This window comes from Caloenas nicobarica, chromosome 1, assembly GCF_036013445.1.
Source record: "Caloenas nicobarica isolate bCalNic1 chromosome 1, bCalNic1.hap1, whole genome shotgun sequence".
NCBI classification, from domain to species: domain Eukaryota; kingdom Metazoa; phylum Chordata; class Aves; order Columbiformes; family Columbidae; genus Caloenas; species Caloenas nicobarica.
The window spans coordinates 152602912-152624036 of NC_088245.1; the positions used below are offsets into that span (position 1 = coordinate 152602912).

Sequence of the window (21125 nt, forward strand, 5' to 3'; positions counted from 1 at the left end):
TCATACATCCTCAATGAATTTCAGTTCTTGGTGTGCTCTCATCATTAGTTTCTACCAGTAATACTAGTGATGAGCCATCTTTTACATCTACAATGTTCCCACAATGAAAGGCCTAAATGTATGTGTCAGTAGAAGGCATACAAACAAAACTGGGGCTATACAGAGATAATGAAGCTGGGTGCCAACGGGGACTGCCAGAAACAAGTGTGTCACACAGCAGGAATATATTTGTTTACACCAAGCCACCTGGCTGCTGCCGCTTTGCAAAGCACCTCTTTGAAAGCACCACCTACTGAATAAAAGAAATGGAAGGCAGACATCTTGGAAAGTCAGAGTGTGCGTTAGGGGTGATGAGGCTGAGGAGCAGGTCAGCGAGGGCACCATGGGCCAGCCGTGAGCTGCTGCCCCCGCACCCCACTGTGGCCACAGGTCCAGCGGGAAGTTCAGAGGCTGAGACCTCCGCAGGGGACAGGGGCCACCCAGCCGCAAGGCTGAGCAGTGCAGGGAGGGTGGGCTCTGGGATCTTCATACATTCTTCTGTGTGTGCCCTGACTCCCCAAGGCATGAACTACAGTACCTGCAGCCACCCCACAGCTGTGCCCAGCCTGCACTTCTCCCCAGAGGAATGAGAGCCTCATCTCCCCGAAGTTTGAGGAACGGCTGAGAGGGCATTTTCCAAAAGTGGAAAGCTGTTGCAGGATGGAAATCTTCTACATACAGACTGGGGGACGAGATGCTGGAAAGCAGCTCCATGGGGAAGGCTCTGGGTGTTCTGGTCAACGGCAAGTTGAACACGAGCCAGCAGTGTGCCCTGGCAGCCAGGAGGGCCACCCGTGTCCTGGGTGCATCCAGCCCAGCATGGCCAGCCGGGCAGGGAGGGGATTGTCCTGCTCTGCTCTGCACTGGTGCGGCCTCACCTGGAGCACCGTGTGCAGTTCTGGGCGCCACGGGATAAAAGGGATATAAAGCTACTGGAGAGTGTCCAGAAGAGGGACACAAGGTTGTCGAAGGGTTTGGAGAGGAAGCCGTATGAGGAGCAGCTGGAGTCACTTCGTTTGTTCAGCCTGGAGGAGACTGAGGGGAGACCTCATGGCGGCTACAGCTGCCTCACAAGGGGAGGAGGAGGGGCGGGCGCTGAGCTCTTCTATTTAATGACCAATGACAGGACCTGAGGGAACAGCAGGACGATGTGCCAGGGGAGGTTTAAGTTGGACATGAGGGAAAGGTTCTTCCCCCAGAGGGTGGTGGACACTGGAACAGGCTCCCCAGGGAGGTGTCACGGCCCCAAGCCTGACAGTGTTCAAGCAGAGACTGGACAAGGCCTCAGACACATGGTGTGACCTGTGGGGTTGTCCTGTGCAGGGACAGGAGTTGGACTCGATGATCCTTGTGGGTCCCTTCCAAATCGGGACGTTCTATGATTCTACTTCAATTTTGGGGAATTCGCAAGACCTTTTGACTAGGACTGGTGTCCACCACAGGCCCCACAGCAGTGGCCCAGGCCTGCTCACGTCCGCGCCCCCTCAAGAGGCCCGGGCCTCCCTGAGACGCTCTGTGCCCTCTCCCCGGGGTGCGCCAGGCCCGGCGGCAGCTCAGCCCCCGCACAGGGCGGCGCGGAGCGGCGGGGGGCGGCGTCTGCCCCGGAACCTTCGGGCGGCGGCAGCGGCGGCGCGGCGGAGCGTGTTGTTGGCGGCGCGCTCCGATGCCGCCCGGCGCGCAGGGGCATTGTGGGTGCGGGGCTGCCGGCGCTGCGGATTTCGGCGGGTTCTGTTAAAATGGCGCCCTAAGGCGGCGGCCAGGGCGGGAGGTGTCACCGGGTCCTTGCGCTGCTGAGCGGGGCGGGGGGGGGGAGGCCGTCTCCTCTCCTCCCTTCCTCTGCCATCCCGCCGTGTTCCCGGCTCTCCCCAGCCCCACACCATCTCCTGCTTCCCGGGCGGCGATGGCGACGCCGGACCAAAAATCCCCCAACGTTTTGCTACAGAACCTCTGCTGCCGCATCTTGGGCAAGAGCGAAGGTAACGGCTCCTCCCCTCCCTCCCTCCCTCCCCGTCCCCGGCCGTTCCCCTCACCGACAGCCCTCGGAGCCCGCCAGCGGGGGCGTGGGGGAGGGCAAGAGGGGGCGAGGCGGGCGTGCGGGCCCCGGAGGGGCTGCCCCGCGCGGGGCGAGGGGGTGCCGGAGGGGGCGAGCGTCGTTGCCGCGGTGTGGAGAGGCGCCGGCCCCGCCAAGGGCGGCCCCCTCAGCGGGGAGCGTGTTGGCGCCCGCCCCGGCCCGGCGTGGCCAGGCAGCCCGGGCGATTCGCCCTGGGCCCCGGGGCGGCCGTGCTGCCGGCCGGCGGGGCCGTGAGGCGGAGCGGCGGGCGGGCGGGTGCCCTGCGGCGCGGAGGCGGCTTGCGGCGGCTTCGCGTCCTCCGCCCGCCGAGCGCTGCGCGGGCTCCTGCCGGCGCTCAGCCTCTTGTGGGGAGCGGGGCTTCGCTCCCGGCGCGTTCGGGGCAAAAGGTGGCAGGGCGCACGTTCGGGAATCTCTGCCTTGAGCCTCCGGTGTCTGCTCGAATGGAGACATTGACATGTGCCAGGTTCTCTACAGGCCCTCTGCGTCTTGATGCTGCTGTGAATCCTCCAAGCAGGGGAATCAGTCCCTTGCCTGTTTGCATAAGTTTCTATCTATTGCAATCGAGGCAAAAGACTCTGTTTTTAGTAAGTGGTTGGAGGGTGGAAAGGAAGAGGTGCATCTGCTAAGTCTCCTTTTTAAGTTGCTCTGTTGATAGGTATTGCTCAGCAGACAAATTCATGCCACAGCTTTTGTTCTGTCTGTTTTCTTGTATGAAAAATGTCTTTCTTCTTCATTAGTAGAGGCTGTAAAGCCTTTTATGCATTCTTTTCTCCTTCCATGTCAGTCTCTTCTGACAAGTCACTCTGGGTTACCTTTATGTATTTCCATGACAGTAATTTTGAGTATTCACCTATAGTAAAGAATTGGGTTCAAACCGATGAAAACACAGCCTATAAGTGAATGACTGCTATCTTAGAAGTCTAGAAAATGAGTGACAAGGTGCAATTACACTTGCTATCTCCTTCTCTCAAACTTGATGTTTCCACCTGTTGGAGACAGCACCTCATGGTCTCACAGACCATCCTTGTCTCTAAATTGGAAAGGTATGCATTGAATGGATGAACCGTTTGATAGGTATGGAACTGGCTGGATGGCTACATCTGAAGAATTACAGTTAATGTTGAAATGGGGATTACTAGCAAGTGGTATCACCTCAGGGGTCTGTATTGGGACTGATGCTGGTCAATGTCTTTATTAATGACATAGACAGTGGGATTGAGTGAACCCTCAGCAGGTTTGCCGTGGCACCAAGCTGAGCGGTGCAGCTGGTACGTGTGAGGGAAGGGACGCAACCAGAGGGATCTCAACAGGCTTGAAGAATGGGTTCATGTGAACCTCATGAAGTTCAGCTAGGCCACGTGTAAGGTCCTGCACATGAGTTGGGGCAATTCCCAGAATCAGTATGGACTAGGGCATGAATGGGTTGAGAGCAGCTTTGCAGAGAAGGATTTGGGAATACAGGTAGTTGAAAAATTGGTCATGAGCTAGCAATGTGCACTTGCAGCCCAGAAAGTCAGCTGTATGCTGGGCTCCATAAAAAGAAGCCTGGCCTGCACATCGAGGGAGGTGATCTTTCCCTCTGTTCTGGGGAGACCTCACCTGAAGTATTGCATTTAGAACTGGTCCCCAGTGTAAGAGGGATGTGACCCTGTTGGAATGAGTCCAGAGGAGGGTCATGAAGATGATCAGAGGGCTGGAGCACCTCTGCTGTCAAGAAAGGCTGGGAGTTGTTCAGCCTGGAAAATAGAAGGCTCCAGGGAGACCTTATAGCAGCCTTCTGGTACTTAAAAAGAGTTTATAAGAATGACAGAAGGAGGCTTTTTACCAAGGCCTGAAGTGACAGGACAAGAGGTAATGGTTTTAAACTGAAAGAGAGTAGGTTTGGATTTGACATAAGAATTTTTTTACAGTGAGGGTGGTGAGGCATTGGAACAGGTTGCCCAGAGGAGCTGTGGATGTCCCTGGAACTGTTCAAGGTCAGGTTGGATGGGGCTTTGAGCAACCTGCTCTAGTGAAAGATGTCACTGCCCATGGTCTTTGAAGATCCCTTCCAACACAAATAATTTTGTGTTTCTGAGAATTTTATGATTCATCTGAGAAGCTTGGAAGGGTTGGGAAGTAGTTGGAATCTCTTTGTTCACCAAAATGTTGAGTAGGGACTGCTTCACAGAAACATTCTGTTTATTGGTTGAACTTGAGGATCTTAAGGGTCTTTTCCAACCTAAATGTTTCTATAATTCTATGATCAACAGCTGTTGATGGCTGTGTTTTGGTTTGGTGGGGTGCGTTTTTGGTTTTTTTTTTTCTCTCTCAAAATAATTTCCCTCTCCATTGTGTGTTCAAGTCTTCTGCAAGGCCATAATTTTCCCATTTCCTGAATTGTCAATCTGTAATAATGTGACAGGAGTTCCTGGTGTGAGATTTTATTAGTATGTGGCAAGTTTCTACTCTCCCCCATCTCCCTCAAATCTATGGTAGCTTCTGGACTGTTTAATACCTCTTGTGTTTTTAGGTAACCGCATGTTTCTTTTAGCAACTGGTTTAATTGTATATTAAAGGGTATTTCACATCAACCTACAATTCTAAGTGCTATTATAGCTTTGCTTGTAACAATCCTAGGCAACTTTTTCTAATACAATTGATATATGTTCTTGCTTAAAAGCTCTTCAAAATTTTTGCTACAAGAAATCTCAAATTATTTTTCTAGTTCTACTTCCAAAAAGAAAAAAGAAAAAGAGATTGTCTTGCTTTATTGGAGCAGTGGAGGCCTCTGTGAGGACGTTATTTATATATTGCCTAATCTTGTTTTCTTCGTGACTTTTTTTCTTAGATATGAAAGGGACTGAAATTTAAATTCAATCTAGGCTTATTTCTTGGTATTGAGTATCTTATCTAGGTCTGTGGTGTTTATGGAACTTAAACTGACCATGAGAAGAAACCTCTGCATTTATCAATCAAGGTATGAGTATTGAGGACAATGGCTCACTTCTACCAACTTTGGATCTAGCCTTCTTCTTGAAGCCATAGTTTCTATACACCTCCATCTCTTCTGACTGGAATGATAAGTGTATTTGCAAGCTGGGATTCTACTCATGTAACTAAAATCATGTGTATGTGTGTGACTAATGAAAGGGGAAATTTTACCCCAAATCATGGTAAACCGTTGCGTGCAGCCTGCAGCCCCCTACATCTGTTCACTTGTGGGTTATCTGAGGACTTCTTTGAAGTAACAACTTTAAAAAAATAGTGTGGGTTGTCTGCAATATTTACCATCACCCGTAATTTTGTGCATGTGACAGATAGGATGCCCATCCTTACCCTGCTCTTTATTCCTGTGTTATGAGGGTCTCTAGCAGTGGAGTCTCACCCTTCTAACATAAGACTTCTTTTGAAACAATCAACTGTAGTACGTTAGTTTGTCATCAGCTAAGCTATTGATTTAAAGTGCGTAGGCTGATAAATCAAAAAGTCTGTGAAAGAAATCTCAGTCATGAAAGGTGTCTATGGTGGTTCTTTCCCCCCGCCCACCATTTCTGTGTCCAAGGAACAAATAAAGACAATAAAGAAATTTTGTTATTAGCAGTGTCCTCTGTGTTGAGGATGCATGTATCCCTAGGTGGTAAGGAAACCACCAGCCACGTTATTTAGCATCTTACTGTTTTTCAGGCTTGTTAACTTTAATTTTCTTTCAGCACAGGGTAAGTTTGAAGTATGGTATTTGTGTGTGGTTAGTGCACCTTCTCCCCTCCTTGTGTACTGACGTAGGTAGGCTGTTTTGTGTATACACGTTCTCATTTTTGAGACAAATTATAGAAGTATTATCAGTTGAGTCTTTGGTAAGTAATTTTTGATGTTCACTTACTTCTACAGAGTATAGGGGAAAAAAGCTTAGATAGTTAAGAGATCTTTAAATTTATTGACGAAATTTCTAGTAAAAATTAGTAACAAGAAGCTGAAGCTAGGTACAAACGGCTGTCTTATCCATTCGTATAGTTAGCCTGATGTGAATTTCCTGAAATCCTAGGTTTTCATACCTTCCTGGAATAAGTGCTCTAGTAAGATACAAGGTGCTGCTGTAATTGGATGAAACATAACAGGTAAATAATAGAAATGAGTTGAGATTTGAACATCTAGTGGTTCTTCCTGCCTGTGCGTTCCCTGAGCTTGTACTTCAGAAGATTTGATCTACTTGGCTATGTTCCTTCTCAGCACTTGTGTTTTATTGTGTTTGTGAGGAAGCTATGACTTCAGAAGGAAGTGAGGGATTCTGTTTATATAATGTCTGTATCATAACAGTGCACTTACAGCTAATGTGGTATGAGCGGTCTTACTTTGCATCCATGTCTACATTTTGCCATCCCATGCCTGAGGTAATCCATAAGCCCAGCAGACAACAGGCTCCATCAAGGATTCTTTTGCTTCTGCCTGTGATGGCCTTAGAAGACCTCCACCTTCCCCACTTGTTAAAGATTTATGTTGGAGTGAATTTTTGCTATGATGGAATGTGACTGCAGAGGTTCCCTGTGGCGGAGCTATCCCCTCTCTCTTCCTGCTTTTTTGAGACCATCCACTTAGTGTATGGCATTCTTAGTTTCCAAAAATCAGTCAGCTGCATAGGCCTACTTACTAGTTTTTAACAAACAGCTCTGCTTCAGAGAGCTTCATTGCAATGTCTACTGAGTTATGTGGAAGAAGTCTATTTAAAAAATATATGTATACCGCAACGTTTTGGTTTGTTTGGGTTTTTTTTTAAAAAAACAAAACAAAACTAAGGTCTGAAAGCTCTCTGCTCCTGTGCTTCAGCCGGTTGTCAAGTCAGGGCTTAAAGCAAGCTTCCCAGGGCACAGTGTCTCTACAGTCACCAGCCGCGGCTGGTTGGGGATCTCTGCCCCTGCAGCTGGAGCCACTGCTGACCTCTTGATTCCTCTTGTCCTCACAGCGTCTAAGAACTAGTGCACTAGTTTTGCGTTTTCAACATTTCTGTGTTTATCCAGGCTATCCATCTTACTTCTACACTAGTATCTGATCTTGCAGAGAGCTTCCCTCCCTAGGCAGTAATTTCTGATTTTTTTTTTTTTTTTTCCTCTTATTTTTGGGCCCCAGCAGTTATACAGGGTTGCATGCCTCTCTTTGGACAGTGAACCTAATTAATCTGACAAAAAGCTTCTTGTTCTTAGCAGTCTTTCACAAACCTCTGGGTAATCTTAGTGACTTTGTAGCTTGCTGTACAAGCTTGTCAATTATAAGAAGTCTTAGTGCCTCCAATGGAATCGAACGGTATTGGTGTACAAATTCAAGCTACATCTATTTGGTTTTGAATCCTAGAAGGATTTTTGTGTGCCAGAGTGTTTCTGGAGATGAACATGCTCTAGTAAGTAGTATTTCAGTCTCAAGAGAGCAGTTTGCTACATGAAGTCCATAAATGGCCTTAATTTAATCTCCGTAATCTCAATGGGGGTTTTGTTATCGTTGTGTTTGTGGCTATTTTTATTTAACTCCGAACTATTGGAATAGATCTTAAATTTTCATGGTGAGGGGAAGTGCTGTTTCTCTGTTCAGCTGTATGGCTGTTTACCAGTATCATTAATTTTGTATATATATGTGTGTATTACTTAAGGAATACAGTCTGAGCAGGGAGGTGACTTTATCTGCATTCATGGCTCTGATCAGACCTCTGGGAAACAAGTCATGACCAGTGTTTTCGCCCCTTACCCTGCAAACAGTGGCATTGGTTTCATGCATCAGAAATGTTGAGCTTGTTATTACATAACAGAGTCATGCCATAATCACTTTTTGATGAAGAAGAATGTACACACGCATAGATACGTACCTGTGTATTTTAAGCCTATCTGCTGTCATAATGGCTGCTCTTTGAGGAGGAAAGTAATTAAATGTGTCTATTAGTTACAAAACATGTGAATCTATATTTTAATGACAGATATCCGTATTGAGTTATACTTAATCACTTTAGGTACTGAAGTTACTTCACAGACTTATAAGAAATAATCTACTCAAGAAACTCCCACAGCAGGGAGTTTTGTTTGTAAAAGAGAAGCTGGACTTGGTATGAATAAAACATGAAAAGCTGAATAAAATATAATATAAAAATAGTCTTGCTACGATGCTATTGAATTGCCTGTACAAATCTGTATGTGTAAAGAGCAGATAACTTTCTTCCATATCATTAGTAGTGTAATAGGTTTAATAATTGGTATTTTTTGATGGAATTGTGGTCTTTCTTAGATACCTTGTTAGGGCACTATGGAAAAGACTACTAAGTTTCTGTGCTTTAACTAGTCTTGCAATGGTTGGTGTTGAAATAGAACAGACTGATTGGAAAACACAGAAATGACAAAAGTCCATAATTTTCCTCTGTTTTGAGGAAAATCCCTGTTCCAACATCATCAACAACACTAAAAATCCCACCCAATCCCTTGTCAAATGTATAGCTTTCTGCGTCAGTTCTTCTGGACACATGAAATTCCAGAGAGCTTCTAGAGCCCTTTTACATATATTTACTGGATTTTGTAACAGTAAATCCTTTTGATTTCTCATTATGTGTGTCTTGGTTCACTTGAATTTCATCTAAACCCCCCAAGCCACAGGGAACAACAGAGAGAAAACATAGCGCTTGCATCTTTTTGAAACACTGATAGGAAACATTTTGTTCAGAAACTCAAGAATTTCTAAAAAGTGAATCAACGCAGTAAATACACCATTGCTTTCATGGAAAAGCTGTGCATTGTTGTTCAGTGTAAATAAATGTAATGCTTCTTGTGGATTTGTGTCACACACCTTCAGTAAACCCCTTCCATTCCTGGTTTGCAATACTGCCAGCTTGTACTTTCATTCCCTGTAGCTCTCTTCAGAAATCCCTCTTCCCTCCTTCTCCAGGTTTCTGTTCCTTCATGCTTGCTGGCTACAGTCCGGGTGGGAATCAATGATATTGCTAATTCTGTGCTGGTAGACCAGGGGGAATACTTAACCACTGAACTTTTGCTGCAATCTCTCCCCCAGGGAGAGTTGTTTGGATGTTTGTTCTACTAGTCCTCAGTTCTATGAAACGTGTTTAACTTCATATCCCTGAGACCTCTATCACATTTGTTTAAAAAAAAAAAAAAAAAAAGTTGAAGAGCAATCCCTGGGGGATAGGCTAGTGGAGGTAGACATAGAAGTTAATTTCAGAACAATTTTCCTTGGAAAACCAGAGTAATGCATCTAGTGAGTGAGGAGGAACTGTACGGGGAAGTTCTTGTGACTTTGTTGTGGCAGGTATATGTGTGTCCATGTCACTTTTTTCTTTTTTTTTTTAAAGACGACATCTAGTTTTTTTAAATTGCATCTTTCTTTTTTATATTTTCCTATAGCTTTTATTGAACTAGTTTACTGGAAATCCATTCTCTCCTGCTTTTTAGTGGGTAGTCAGTGAGGGAGTTTATTTAATCTAGCTGCATGTCATAACTGGTAAAGTACTTTGGCATCAACCCTTGATCCTTCTTCTGACTCTAGTTCACCCAGGATGCTTGACCTGGAACTCTTTTAGCAATTTGATTTTTAATTTGTAGCCTGTGTTAAGTCATTATGACAATACACCAAAAATATGTAAGAATCACTAGAAAAGCTGTATTGTTGCCTGACTGCTCTAGGTACACAGTTGAGAAATTAATCAAAGATAACTTTTACTATTGTTTGGGACAACTTAGTGCCAATATTTGACTTCAGTTGGCCTTGCAGAATACTTTTGGAAATCTTGAGTTTTTCTGTAATGACATGCATTATACATAAGAATTACTCAGAAACACTCATATTTACTCTTCCTGCCTAGTTCATCTGTTCAGTTTAAGCCATCAATAGCTGAACTATTAAATTATTTTATAATTGTATTTTCATGTCCTTATTGCAAATGAGAGATTGCTCAGTCTAACAGTAGAACTGTTCTTTTTGAGAGGCATTTAAGTCACGCAGATCTGTGACTTTACGGTAGTCTGGATCTTGGTGTTATCTTTCTGGAAAGTAGGGCGATACCCTTGCTCCTTTTGTAGTCCAGTGTTGTCAGATACAGTTAGAAGTTAATGATTCTGCCTGAGCAGACTTGTTTCCAGGTCGTGTGAAGTGCTGCTTTGTGTGGAACTGGTTAATATTTGCTGGTCTACAGTGGCATTCTAGTAGATTAGGACCAGTGGGTGGCATTTATAACACATGACAGTCAAAAACGGGCATTCAAAAAGAATGTGGCGCATTCCGATTTCAAATTTCTCCTTCCTTAAATTTTTGGAGATTTTTATGCATTTAATAAATAATTGACTCCAAATATCTCCCAGGTGATTTTTTTTTCAGTTGTAAATATTAGTTAGTTCAAGAGATGATTCAACACTTAAAATATTTCTGCTTCTAGTGGATCTTTACCCTACTCCATTTTTCTGTTCCTTTTGTATGTATTTGTACAGGCCAGCATCCTTTCTTTTTCCCTGGCCAAACCATTGCTGCGTTACTCTACAATTTTCTCTGAAAGTTCACTGCTTAACTGACTAAATAAAACACATGAGAAGTCTGATGCATCTGCAAGCAAAACCGTTTTTTATATATATATATATATATATATATATCTCGTGTTCTGATTGTGGGGTGACAATAAGCCGTGGCAGGTGTATTGTTAACCCCCTCTCCTGCCTCTCTTCCCTTTCAGCCCCTCCCTCTCCCCCTTCCCACTAAGGACAGGTGATTGGGAGGGAAAGAAGGACAGAGAGAAGAGAGCTGGAAAAGTTAAAACTGTTTTACTAATGCTACCAATACAAATAGAGAAAATAATACAAAATATACAAAACCAATCTTGAAAGTCCTGGCAGCTGCTCTGGCAGTTGTAGGGCCGGCACCTGAAGTCCTGGACTGGACTCTGCAGCCAACCAGAGCTGGATTCAGTCTGTCACTAGGCCTCAGTTTGCAGGGACAACTCGCAAGGTCCTCTCCCAATGTCGGCCATAAGGTAAAAGGGACGAGATCCTCGTGATCTCCCACTTTTATATGAAGTATGACGTGAATGGGATGGAATACTTAGTTGGCCAGTTTCAGTTCACCTCCTGCTTGCACATCTCGCGAGATACATCCTTATCAATGACCTTGCATTACATTGCTATGTCTACCAAAACATGTATCTAGCTTTCAGGAAAACTGCAGTTAGTAAGAAGACTTTAGCTGACAGGGAAATTCACTAAAAGAGAAACTTGTTTTTAACAAAAACAGGACAATATATTACAAACAAGACTTAATTATTATAAACACATAATTGTTTGGATGATTTTTTTTAACCTGAAGTCAGGAATTGTAAGGATTTAAGTAGCTGACCCCACGCATTTACACTTAGTTTTTCTTATGTACCTTTCCCCTCATATTATTACACTTACTTGTATAAGAAGCGTAGAAATTTATCTGACATTTTGTAAGGGTACTTGACATGTCTATAGCGTTATCATTTAATTGATTTTTCAGGTCAAGAAGTGTGACCGTGACTGTGCTGTAGTAATACTGAGCTGGCCCTATCTCAACATTACCACACTATTATCTTCTGAAAATGCAGTGATTCTTGTACTAAAACAATACTGTTGAGCAACAGTATTAAAACCAGAATTATTGCATTATGAAGGAGCAGTGGGGGGAGGTCACTGGCTTGTGACCTCTTCGTTAGTATCTATATTATGCACTGGAATGTGATGCCAATGTCTCTGCACTAGCTTTGAACCTAAGTGGTGAAACCATGTAAACTGGTTTAAAATCAAAACAGAAAACCTAAAGCCAAGATACAGACTGGTAAAACCACCATTGTGGGTATCTGAGTAAAGATCCCCAGGTAGGATCATCCAGTTTTGGTGCCTGGTGAGAGAGTCCCTGGTGGACACGGCTATGTCGTTCCTGTGTGTGAGCTGAATTGTGGGACTTTGTGCCAGGTCCCACAGCATTTCGGTTGGTGGAGCAGGGCAGACCCAGTTGAAGTGTGCTGATGCTCTCTGATAACTGGGTGGGCCTAAGTGCCTCTTCTGTCAGCACAAAATAGGAAGGGCTTATTCGCAAATGTAAGTGCAATTATTTTGCAGAGTGTATGCAAGTGAGTGTGTTTGAAGTATACCATTGATAATATGCTCATGGGTAAACTCGACTTTACTGCCTTCTGGTTAGAAGTGTGTCTAAGAATTATAGTATAATGTTATCTGGTCTAAGCCGTTTATACCAGATTGAGTCATAGTTTTTTCTTAATTTATTTTAATAGAACTTTAACATTGCTTAACTGAGTATCTTTTTTTTCCAGCTGATGCAGCCCAACAGTTTCAGTATGCAGTGAGAGTTATTGGAAGCAACTTCGCTCCCACCGTTGAACGGGATGAATTTCTTGTAGCAGAGAAAATCAAGAAGGAACGTAAGTGCATCTTTGTTTCTTTCTTAGAAACAGGAATGGAAGTTGTTCAAGAAGTTATCTGATCAGTTTATTCGTCTGAAAATGGGATAAACCTGCCTCACAGATAGTTATCTAATCTGTTATTAATGCTCACTCCCTGAAAATCTCATGATGTCCGTGATTCCCTAGTTAGTATTCCTGAGTGGCCGCTTGTATTCAGAGATTTTCTGAATGCTCAGCTTAGACTTCTCTCGCTGCCATTTACTTAATATCCTAGCCACCATGAAAATAAAAAGCAATTCATATTGCATTCCTTTCACTTTAATAGTACTTAAATTTCATGAATTCATAGTTCTTTTTAGAAGACTGTTATGCTTTATAGCATTCTTTAATCCCTGCCTGCTTTCAGTTATGCTTTAATTCCCTAAATTTACAAACTGGCTGACTAGACTTTAAAATGGTGTTTATTTAGAAGGTGTATATTTCTAGTGCTCTAAGAAAAAACAGGTGACAGGTGCTTACATTACATCACTTCTGATGCAAGAATTTTCAGGGCTGGAATGCAGATAACAGGAAAATAAGCAAAACTGTATGAGTAAATAGAGTGAAACAGTTAAGCATCATTATGCTTTCTTAGGTACATTTTCCAGTTTACTACAAGTATATAATTTCAGACATGACTATTATACTTCTTTCCATTTTTTTAATCTATATTTCTTGTTTTTTTAATAGTTGTGCGACAAAGAAGGGAAGCAGATGCTGCTTTGTTTTCAGAACTGTACAGAAAACTTGGTTCACAGGTAGTGTAATAAATTTATAAAGAGTAAAGACTCTGAAAGCACACATGTGCATCCTTCTGATACTATAGAGTTGAAGAGTGCTCGGGTGGTTAACAATATTTTTACTGAGAGGATGGTCAAATGCTGGAACAGGTTGCCAAGGAAAGGTGTGGAGTTTCCATCCTTGGAGAGAGTCAAAACCTGGCTGGAGAGCAGTCATGGGCAACCTGCTGTAGATGACCCTGCTTTGAGTAGAGGGGTTGGAGTAGATGGTCTTCAGAGGTGCCTTCCAACCTCAACCATTTTTTATTTTTTTGTGAAAATGTTTATAACTTTTTTTTTTTTTAGTATGAGCTGTTTACTATCAATTAGAAATTAATTTGAATTTAATTGTATATCAGAAGAGAATGAAGGATACGTTTTTAGTTTGAGTACAGTTATGGAAAGGGGTGCTTCATGTGAAAGAAAGAACTCTGTAAAAATAGAACTGTTCCTTTTTTATATGTAAAAACTGGTTAATCTTTTTGTAATTTGTTTTACAGCTATGCTTTGCAAGTATATTGTGTGGTGGGGTTTTTTTGTTTGTTTTTTGTAATCTAGGGTTTAAACAGTGCTTCTGAATTTTTAAGTGCTTCAGGTCTTTAATGTTGAAGGTTAAGGGTTTACTGACTTTGTTGGTTCTGCTAACACCAGTGCTAGTACTGCATGTTGATATTCTGACATACGATGTAGTGTGCAGAAAGCCCACGATGCAGGAAGACTGGGCAGGTGAAAGGGGGGAAAGATGCAAAGATAGAAATTTAGCTGAGGTAGTTGAAAAGTGACTGCTGCTGATTTGTTCTGGATTCTCCATAAAATTGAGTATTTAGCAGGTTAGAATATGGTGGCTAGTAATAAAATAAGATTCCCAGTTGTCATTTGCACATTCCTGATTTTTGACAACAATTAAATAGTTATATGTAAAAGATGATGTTTTTTATATAACAGAAAATTTGTCCTTATTTTGCTCTTTGTATTTAGGAGAAATGTTTTTCCCCTATTCTTCTGATTTTCATTTATGAATTTGTGTGTAGATCATGGCTGAGTTTTACAGGATAATACTAAGATTTTAAGATTACAAAAAGGTGATTCTGTGGAGAGTATGACTAGTCAGAACTCAGTTCTGCCCCTCATCTCATCCATTCTTAACTTTCTAGTTTTTTAATGCTTGGAGCTAAAGTTACTGTGTAACTTTTCCTGTTTTCCTGTGGGTTTGTGTATTGTTTGTTTTGGTTTGTACAGCAAAGCAAGTGTCAGCGGTTTGCAGACATCTCTGCTGATGACAGCCGCTGGTTTCAGCCTCTTTTTTCAAGTATTACACTGTGTGATCTTGCTCTTTTAATACAGATCTTCTGCAGCTTACGTAGTATGTTGCCATACCATTGCATTTGGCAAGCAACACAGCTGCAGAGTGTGATGGCTGTAAACTTTGAAACAGATACATTGTCTGTGTTCATATCAGTTTGGTTGTTGTTTCAAATAGGTAATATAAGCTTATGTCAGCTATCTCCTCATATTTTTCTGCCTGCTCAGATGTTTGAGGCTCTTTTAACCTTCTGTCTTTTCTTTTCTATGCTAGCATCTTGTTTACGTGAAATGGTATCATCTGAGTACAACCATATTTAAAGTTCACTCTACCAATAATTATTCTGTTTGCTGTAAGGTTTATTACTAATGGTGGACAATCATTTATTTTCCCTATGAGCTTAGGGAAGGGCGCAGAAGGAATATGTGTTTTCTGAAGCAATGAAGCTTTTTCTTCCTCCAGGAATTTTCTTGGAAGCAACTAGGAGAAAGAAAAAAGCTCACCCGGATGTGTTTTAACTTTGTTTCATCCATTACTCTAAAGAGAAAAGAAAGTCATCTTATTTTTGTGGCAGCTTGCCAGTCGAGCAGACCATACTGCTTGAGGCACTTAGTCTTATTCTATCCTGACCAGTAGAAGAAGCGGTAGTATTGCTGCTCCTTCTTCACCAGTTGTTAGTGAGTTGCTGGATTAGTTATTTGCAACAGATGCAATATCTCTACTTTTTGCTTGTTGTTGAGATCAAAGCAGAAGATAGGAGACTTCTGCTCTACATAGTAGTGTAGAATGTCTCCTTCTAGTCTTATATAATAGTAACGAGCTTGGTAGGTTTAGTTGGTGGACTCTGTCCTGAAGAAAAATGTTCTATGGCCAGAATTCTTATATAATACGATGTAACATATACACACAAAATGCATAATTTCCAGAGAAACAGGAAGAACAGAAAAAGGCATGAATGAAAATGCATTTTAAAAAGGGAATTTCAAAGTGACCTTGATGGTGCATTTTGCAAGACTGATAGCACTGAATTACATTGCCTCGTAAGGGTTGGAATCTGTGGAGTCTTGGTATGACTGAAGTTTCTTTTATATTCAGCATTACTTTGTATTCCAGACCATGGCCTCACTGATGTTGTGAGAGAACTCGTATGAGTTTCTTTGAGTTACTCCACTACTTCATCTCCGTTATAAGGTTCTATTTCCTTGATCAATTCAGGTGCAAGTGTCACAGAACTATGGAGTAACATATATAAAAACAAATGTACAGCCAAAATATTTTAATATCTGCCGTAATTCTTCCTTTGAAGTGTTCTTTTTGTAGCTTGGGCTTTAGTGTTGTTTTGTCTTCTGCTGCTAAGCTTCCTGCTGAGATTTAAAGCTGCTGAGAGTGTTAGCCTAACAGTCTGTATGTATCTGTCTACTTGTCTGTTTACTAGAGACTAAACTGCATATTCCTCAAGTTTCATGTTAATAGTGTCAGTATCTTAAGCTGTGAAAATTTTGGTAGCTCTCTTCAGTGGCATTTAAAGTAATGGAAACTGAAGCCATCAAACTTTGGAAACCTCCCTGTAAAGGAGAGTGAAGGGGAAAGTGGAGGAAAGACAGTTCTTTGCTTAAAATTGCACCAAATTTTTCCTTCTTCACCTTTAGGAACTGCATCTGAGATCTTTTAACTGCTGAGTGTGTGGAAATGCTGATAAAGGTTCAGCTCCGTATAAACCTCTTTCTATGGAACAATGAACTTTAAATTGAGTGTACTTACTGATCTCAGAGCAGGTGAAGGTTCATGATTTGAACAGTCAGTGGAGAAAATTCATAAAATTAGCAATACAGAGCAATACAGAGGCTGTTCCCTCAAGAACGTGGCTTTGAGGTGGTTATATTTGGGTGGAAAATTGATTTATATGTATACCTGTTAGTAGGCTGGATAATTTTAAAAGTATCCATTATTATAAAGAGTTAAACTCATTTCCGTTCGTCTTCATCTTTTTTTAAAGGGCATTTTGAAAAACAAATGGTCAATACTCTACCTCCTGCTTAGCCTTAGTGAAGATCCACGTAAGCAGCCTAACAAGGTAGGTGAGACCACCTTTGTTACTCCTGAGAAACAGTAAGTGTGTGTCACTTATTTTAGCTGTCATTAGGAACTGCTGTCCAGACTTCACAAACACCTCAGTTTGTGTTTGTGGTGGTTGTGTGTGAGGCTGAAAGGAAGAACAAGCTTGACACAAGTGTCTGCTTTTTTTTCTGTGTAATTGTTTTATACTAAATAAATGTAAAATTATGAGCCGTCCAACATTTGTAGCTGAAGCTGTGACTTGATTAGGTGGGTGGGTTTTTTTGTTTGCTTGGTGGTGTAATGTGTGCTCACGTGCTAGTGAATTTGAAATAGAGAGCACAAATCTCCTCCTTTAGTTGCAGCTCTACTAGTCCCAAAGTGCTTTTTGCAGCTATCACTAATGACAATTTGAAGGCAAAAAGAAGCCATATTGCTAAAAGTACTTTTGCTCACTGTAATGGACCTTTTTTTTGTTGTTATAACTGTAAAAAAAAGTTCTTCTTTGCATAAACTGGTCTTCAGTTTTCTTGCATCTTTGAATGTTACACTTCGATTCGCTGAAGACGTGACTTTAAGCAACTCACAAGTCTATTAATTTTATTCCTCTCTTTTCAAATCCTCTCCTTTTCAGGTATCAAGTTATGCCACGCTTTTTGCTCAAGCATTGCCGCGGGATGCTCACTCAACCCCTTATTACTATGCCAGACCTCAGAGCCTTCCCCTGAATTACCAGGACCGCAGTGCTCAGTCTGCCCAAAGCTCTGGCAGCATGGGGAGCAGCGGGATCAGCAGCATCAGCCTGTATGCCCTGAATGGGCCAACGCCAACTCCACAGTCGCTCCTTCCAGGGTAAATTAAACTGTTTTACCTTTCAAATAGGTTTGAGGAAGAGTAAAGGTGTTACTTTTTTTTTTTTCTTCTTCTTTTTTTTTTCTTCCTTCTTTTTCTTTCCCTCACCCTCCCTGTTTATATGCCATTCAAAATTCCACTATAGGTATTCCTCAGCTGAACAGTTCTGGATATCAGGTGCCTTCACATGACCATATGAAGACATAAATGGCTGGCCAAGTGTATCCATTCTTAAGCTTAATCTTAGCTATCTGCTGAACAGCTGATATATTACTGGGTCCACTCTTCTGGATTCTAGTGTACTTTTCCAAATTTCTCAGTCTTCTGAAACCCTTTAAAACAGTCTTTATCTTTGTTCCCTAAATACCTTGGATTTAAAGTCCTCACTCAAGTTCCTTTTAAAGGATTCCTCAGCCAGCATCAAATCAGTAGACTTAACATCCTCCATTTTCAAATGGGTCACCTTTCTTGCATGGTCTCACTTTCTTTTAAGCACGTTCACAGCACGCTGGCTGTTGTATTAGAGCAGTCTTGCATCTTGAGTGGGCAGGGCTTTTCTTGAAAAAAAAGTGTACAAGAGTTGACTAAAAAAAATTACCTATTAGAAAAAAAAAAATCCTAAAACAGCTGCTGTTCAGCAGTGGTTTAATTGTGTGTTCATAGAAAGAAGAATCTACATTTGGAACTGAAACATTCAAATACCAAATAGTTCAGATCTTTGAGTAGAAACTGGCCATTGTAAACCATAAGATGATTGTCTGAGTATTGACTTTGTTAAATAAGCCGATACAGACAGTAACATGCACAAAATCTGAGCCCTTCTTGTGCCATTGGATAACATGTTGTATTACCCCTGCAGCTCTACAAAGCCTGACAGAGATGCACTGCACAGAATCTGTTCTGTGGAGGGAAAGTTAATGTGTTCATCATCTGTGAGAGGGAGAATATTTGCTCTGTATTATGGCTTGTTTGTTATTATTATAGTTGACCACTTTTAATCCAATTCAGCCTATATACACAGTTCATTGCAAACAAAGTCAATCTTTGATATGAAATAATATTTTTCAAATTCGTACCTCCTTTCTTTTCTACCGTTTGTTTTTCTGAAAGTGTAGGCTTATAGGAAGCAAGAAATAATTTGTATGTTCTGCACCCTTTTTTAAGGTTCCTTTATTAAGACAAGCAAACAAAACATCCACAAAAAACCAAACTCAAACTTGGGGCATTTTTCAGAATTCGCATACAACAAACCAGAGTGTAGAATCAAAGTTTTTAAACATGTTTCTTCCTTTTGCCCTTTTAGACAATCCTACCAAGCTCCAGGCGTTGGAGATTGCCTCCGTCAGCAACTAGGGTCGCGTCTTGCATGGACTCTAAGTGCAAACCAGCCTTCTTTACAAAGCGCTACCTCAAAAGGCTTTCCGAATGCTGTGTCCCGTGGTGTGCCAAGGTCAAGGCGAGAAGGGGATACAAGTGGTAAGCAAAGATGCTTTTGTTAAAGAGAACTTCTTACAATTGCTCTCTGCATCCTTAATTATTTTTTTAATAATTTTGAAATAGCTTTATTGCGTGTCGAAGTTTTTGAGGAGTGTTTTGCTAGAATGCATACGATAGGAGCAAATATGCAAGACTAGTATGTTGGGCCACAATCTCTTTTGCTGGTTGTTAATTCCTTTTTTGCAATGGCTGGTTTGATATTGTGTTCTGATCCTCTTAAGACTGACTCCATTGCAGTGTTTGTCAGCATCAAGTGGTTGTGGCTTGTGAGTAATGATCACTCTTTTGATGATCAGAAGATGCTATTGATTTTAGAGGGTCAGAAAGAGAGCTCCATGAATAGAACTTGTTGAAATAGACTCATCCATTTGTTAAATTCTGCTTTGAAAACTTGGAAATGTGCACTAGAATATGAAGCTCTTAAAAGTATTTTTTATTTAAATTAGCACATTGTTTACAGTGGTGGTATTTAGAGCAATTGACACACAATATTGTCAATAAAATAAATATATAAATATTACTAATTTATTTCCTTGATTAAGTGGCTGCAAACTTGAAACTGATGCCTAAAGGGTCTATTCTTAGGTACACTCATGTAAATTCAGGAGAAATTGTTTTAACGGGTGATCTCTGTGGCAGTTGTGTAAGTTGCAACCCACTCTACTTTTACTGTAATAAATGGGAGACTTTTCTGAATAAGAGAGCTAGTGGCAGATGTAGTCATCCTACAGTACTGTTACTTTGGCAAAGAAAGATAAGAGATGTGGGGTTTTATGTTTTTTGGTTTTTTTTTTAAAGAACTCCTATATAAAGAAGTGTGGATAATTGGAAGCTAAAATATAATCTATCTACCAGTGCCTACATCTTTATGAGTAACAGTGCACAAAGCAACAGCTTTTGCACCAGAGTTGGACTGGTGTATCTGAGGCCAGCAGTTGGCATTTAGAACCTAATTAACAGTACTGTTCATGTGCAAGAGCATGCACATATACATGTATATGTGTATATATGTATTTATAAATATAGAAAAAAAACCACATAAAAATCTAGCGCTGCCTCTTATTTTTGTTGTACCTGTTGCCTTAAAGGGCAGTACAGCAGCTGTGACTCTTGGTTCTCATGGCGGTGGGTGTAAGGACTGACGGTTTTCTTAAATGTAGGCACTTGTTGTAGACACAGAAGTAGAACTGCATGCAGTATAGAAAAGGCTATTGTCAAGAAGATGTATTTCTACAAATATGAAATTCTTCTAATTAAAAATTGTGGGTTTTTTTCTTCTAAAGTTGGTTGCTGTTAATCGGAGTTTTCTTACTGCTGCATCTACACAGACAGTATAATCAGGAGCATTGTATGGTTGATATTAATACCTGTTCTATTATCTACCATTTAAAGAAAAGTGCACTTGAATCTTCTACCATTTCACTATGAGTTCCTAAGAGGGACTAGCTTCTCATGCACATCTTAGTATTATGAGAGGAGTCTGAGTTTTAAACAGCACCTTGAGGTGAGGGCTACTTTTGCCAAAATAAGAATAGAGTTTATTTTTTGTTGTGTTTATTCTGGGAAAGTGGATTGTTGGGGATGCAAACTGATGAGAGTAAGAGTGCTGTCAAATCTGGGAGAAGCATGTTGTAGCATCTCAATTTCTGAATAGTCATTGTAGAAATCGTTTTGGTTTTGATATCTTACATGAAGTTACAAAAGCAGATGGTGCTGTTTTGCCTAGAAAAGGTGGGAGTAGTTGCAGTGGCCTGCATAGCACCTTTTTCAATCTTTCCTTTAAATCAATAAATATCCTAAATCTCAAACATAATCTAACCTCTAACTAGAGATATGAGCCAGAAGCAAACTGTATGCTGCAATAGCAAAAGCTTTACTAAATCAAACGTATATCTATCTTCAGAAACAGTATTTGCACTTTTCTGTTTGCCAGTGTTATGGCTGTTATGCAGCTGGCAGTCTGGTTTTGATCAATTTTTTCACTGAGCAGTAGCACATATGATTGAAAGCCAATTTTAAATGAGCGGCTCTTCCTTCTGGCTTAACTCTGTTTTCCGAGCTGAATGTAGAGGAGATTATTCTGTAAATCTCATTTAACAA

General features: G+C 41.5%; 1 protein-coding gene across 1 annotated transcript in view; it reads left to right on the forward strand.

Moving 5' to 3' along the window:
- The first annotated feature begins 1742 nt into the window (after positions 1–1742).
- The window catches only part of TUBGCP3 (tubulin gamma complex component 3), a 51288-nt gene continuing 31905 nt past the window's right edge, over positions 1743–21125 (forward strand). Inside the window, exons 1-6 of the mRNA XM_065634249.1 lie at positions 1743–2015; positions 12411–12518; positions 13230–13297; positions 16618–16695; positions 17311–17528; positions 18832–19004. Coding sequence (XP_065490321.1) covers positions 1940–2015; positions 12411–12518; positions 13230–13297; positions 16618–16695; positions 17311–17528; positions 18832–19004 — 721 coding nt within the window. The 5' untranslated portion in view covers positions 1743–1939. The remainder of the gene's footprint in view (positions 2016–12410; positions 12519–13229; positions 13298–16617; positions 16696–17310; positions 17529–18831; positions 19005–21125) is intronic.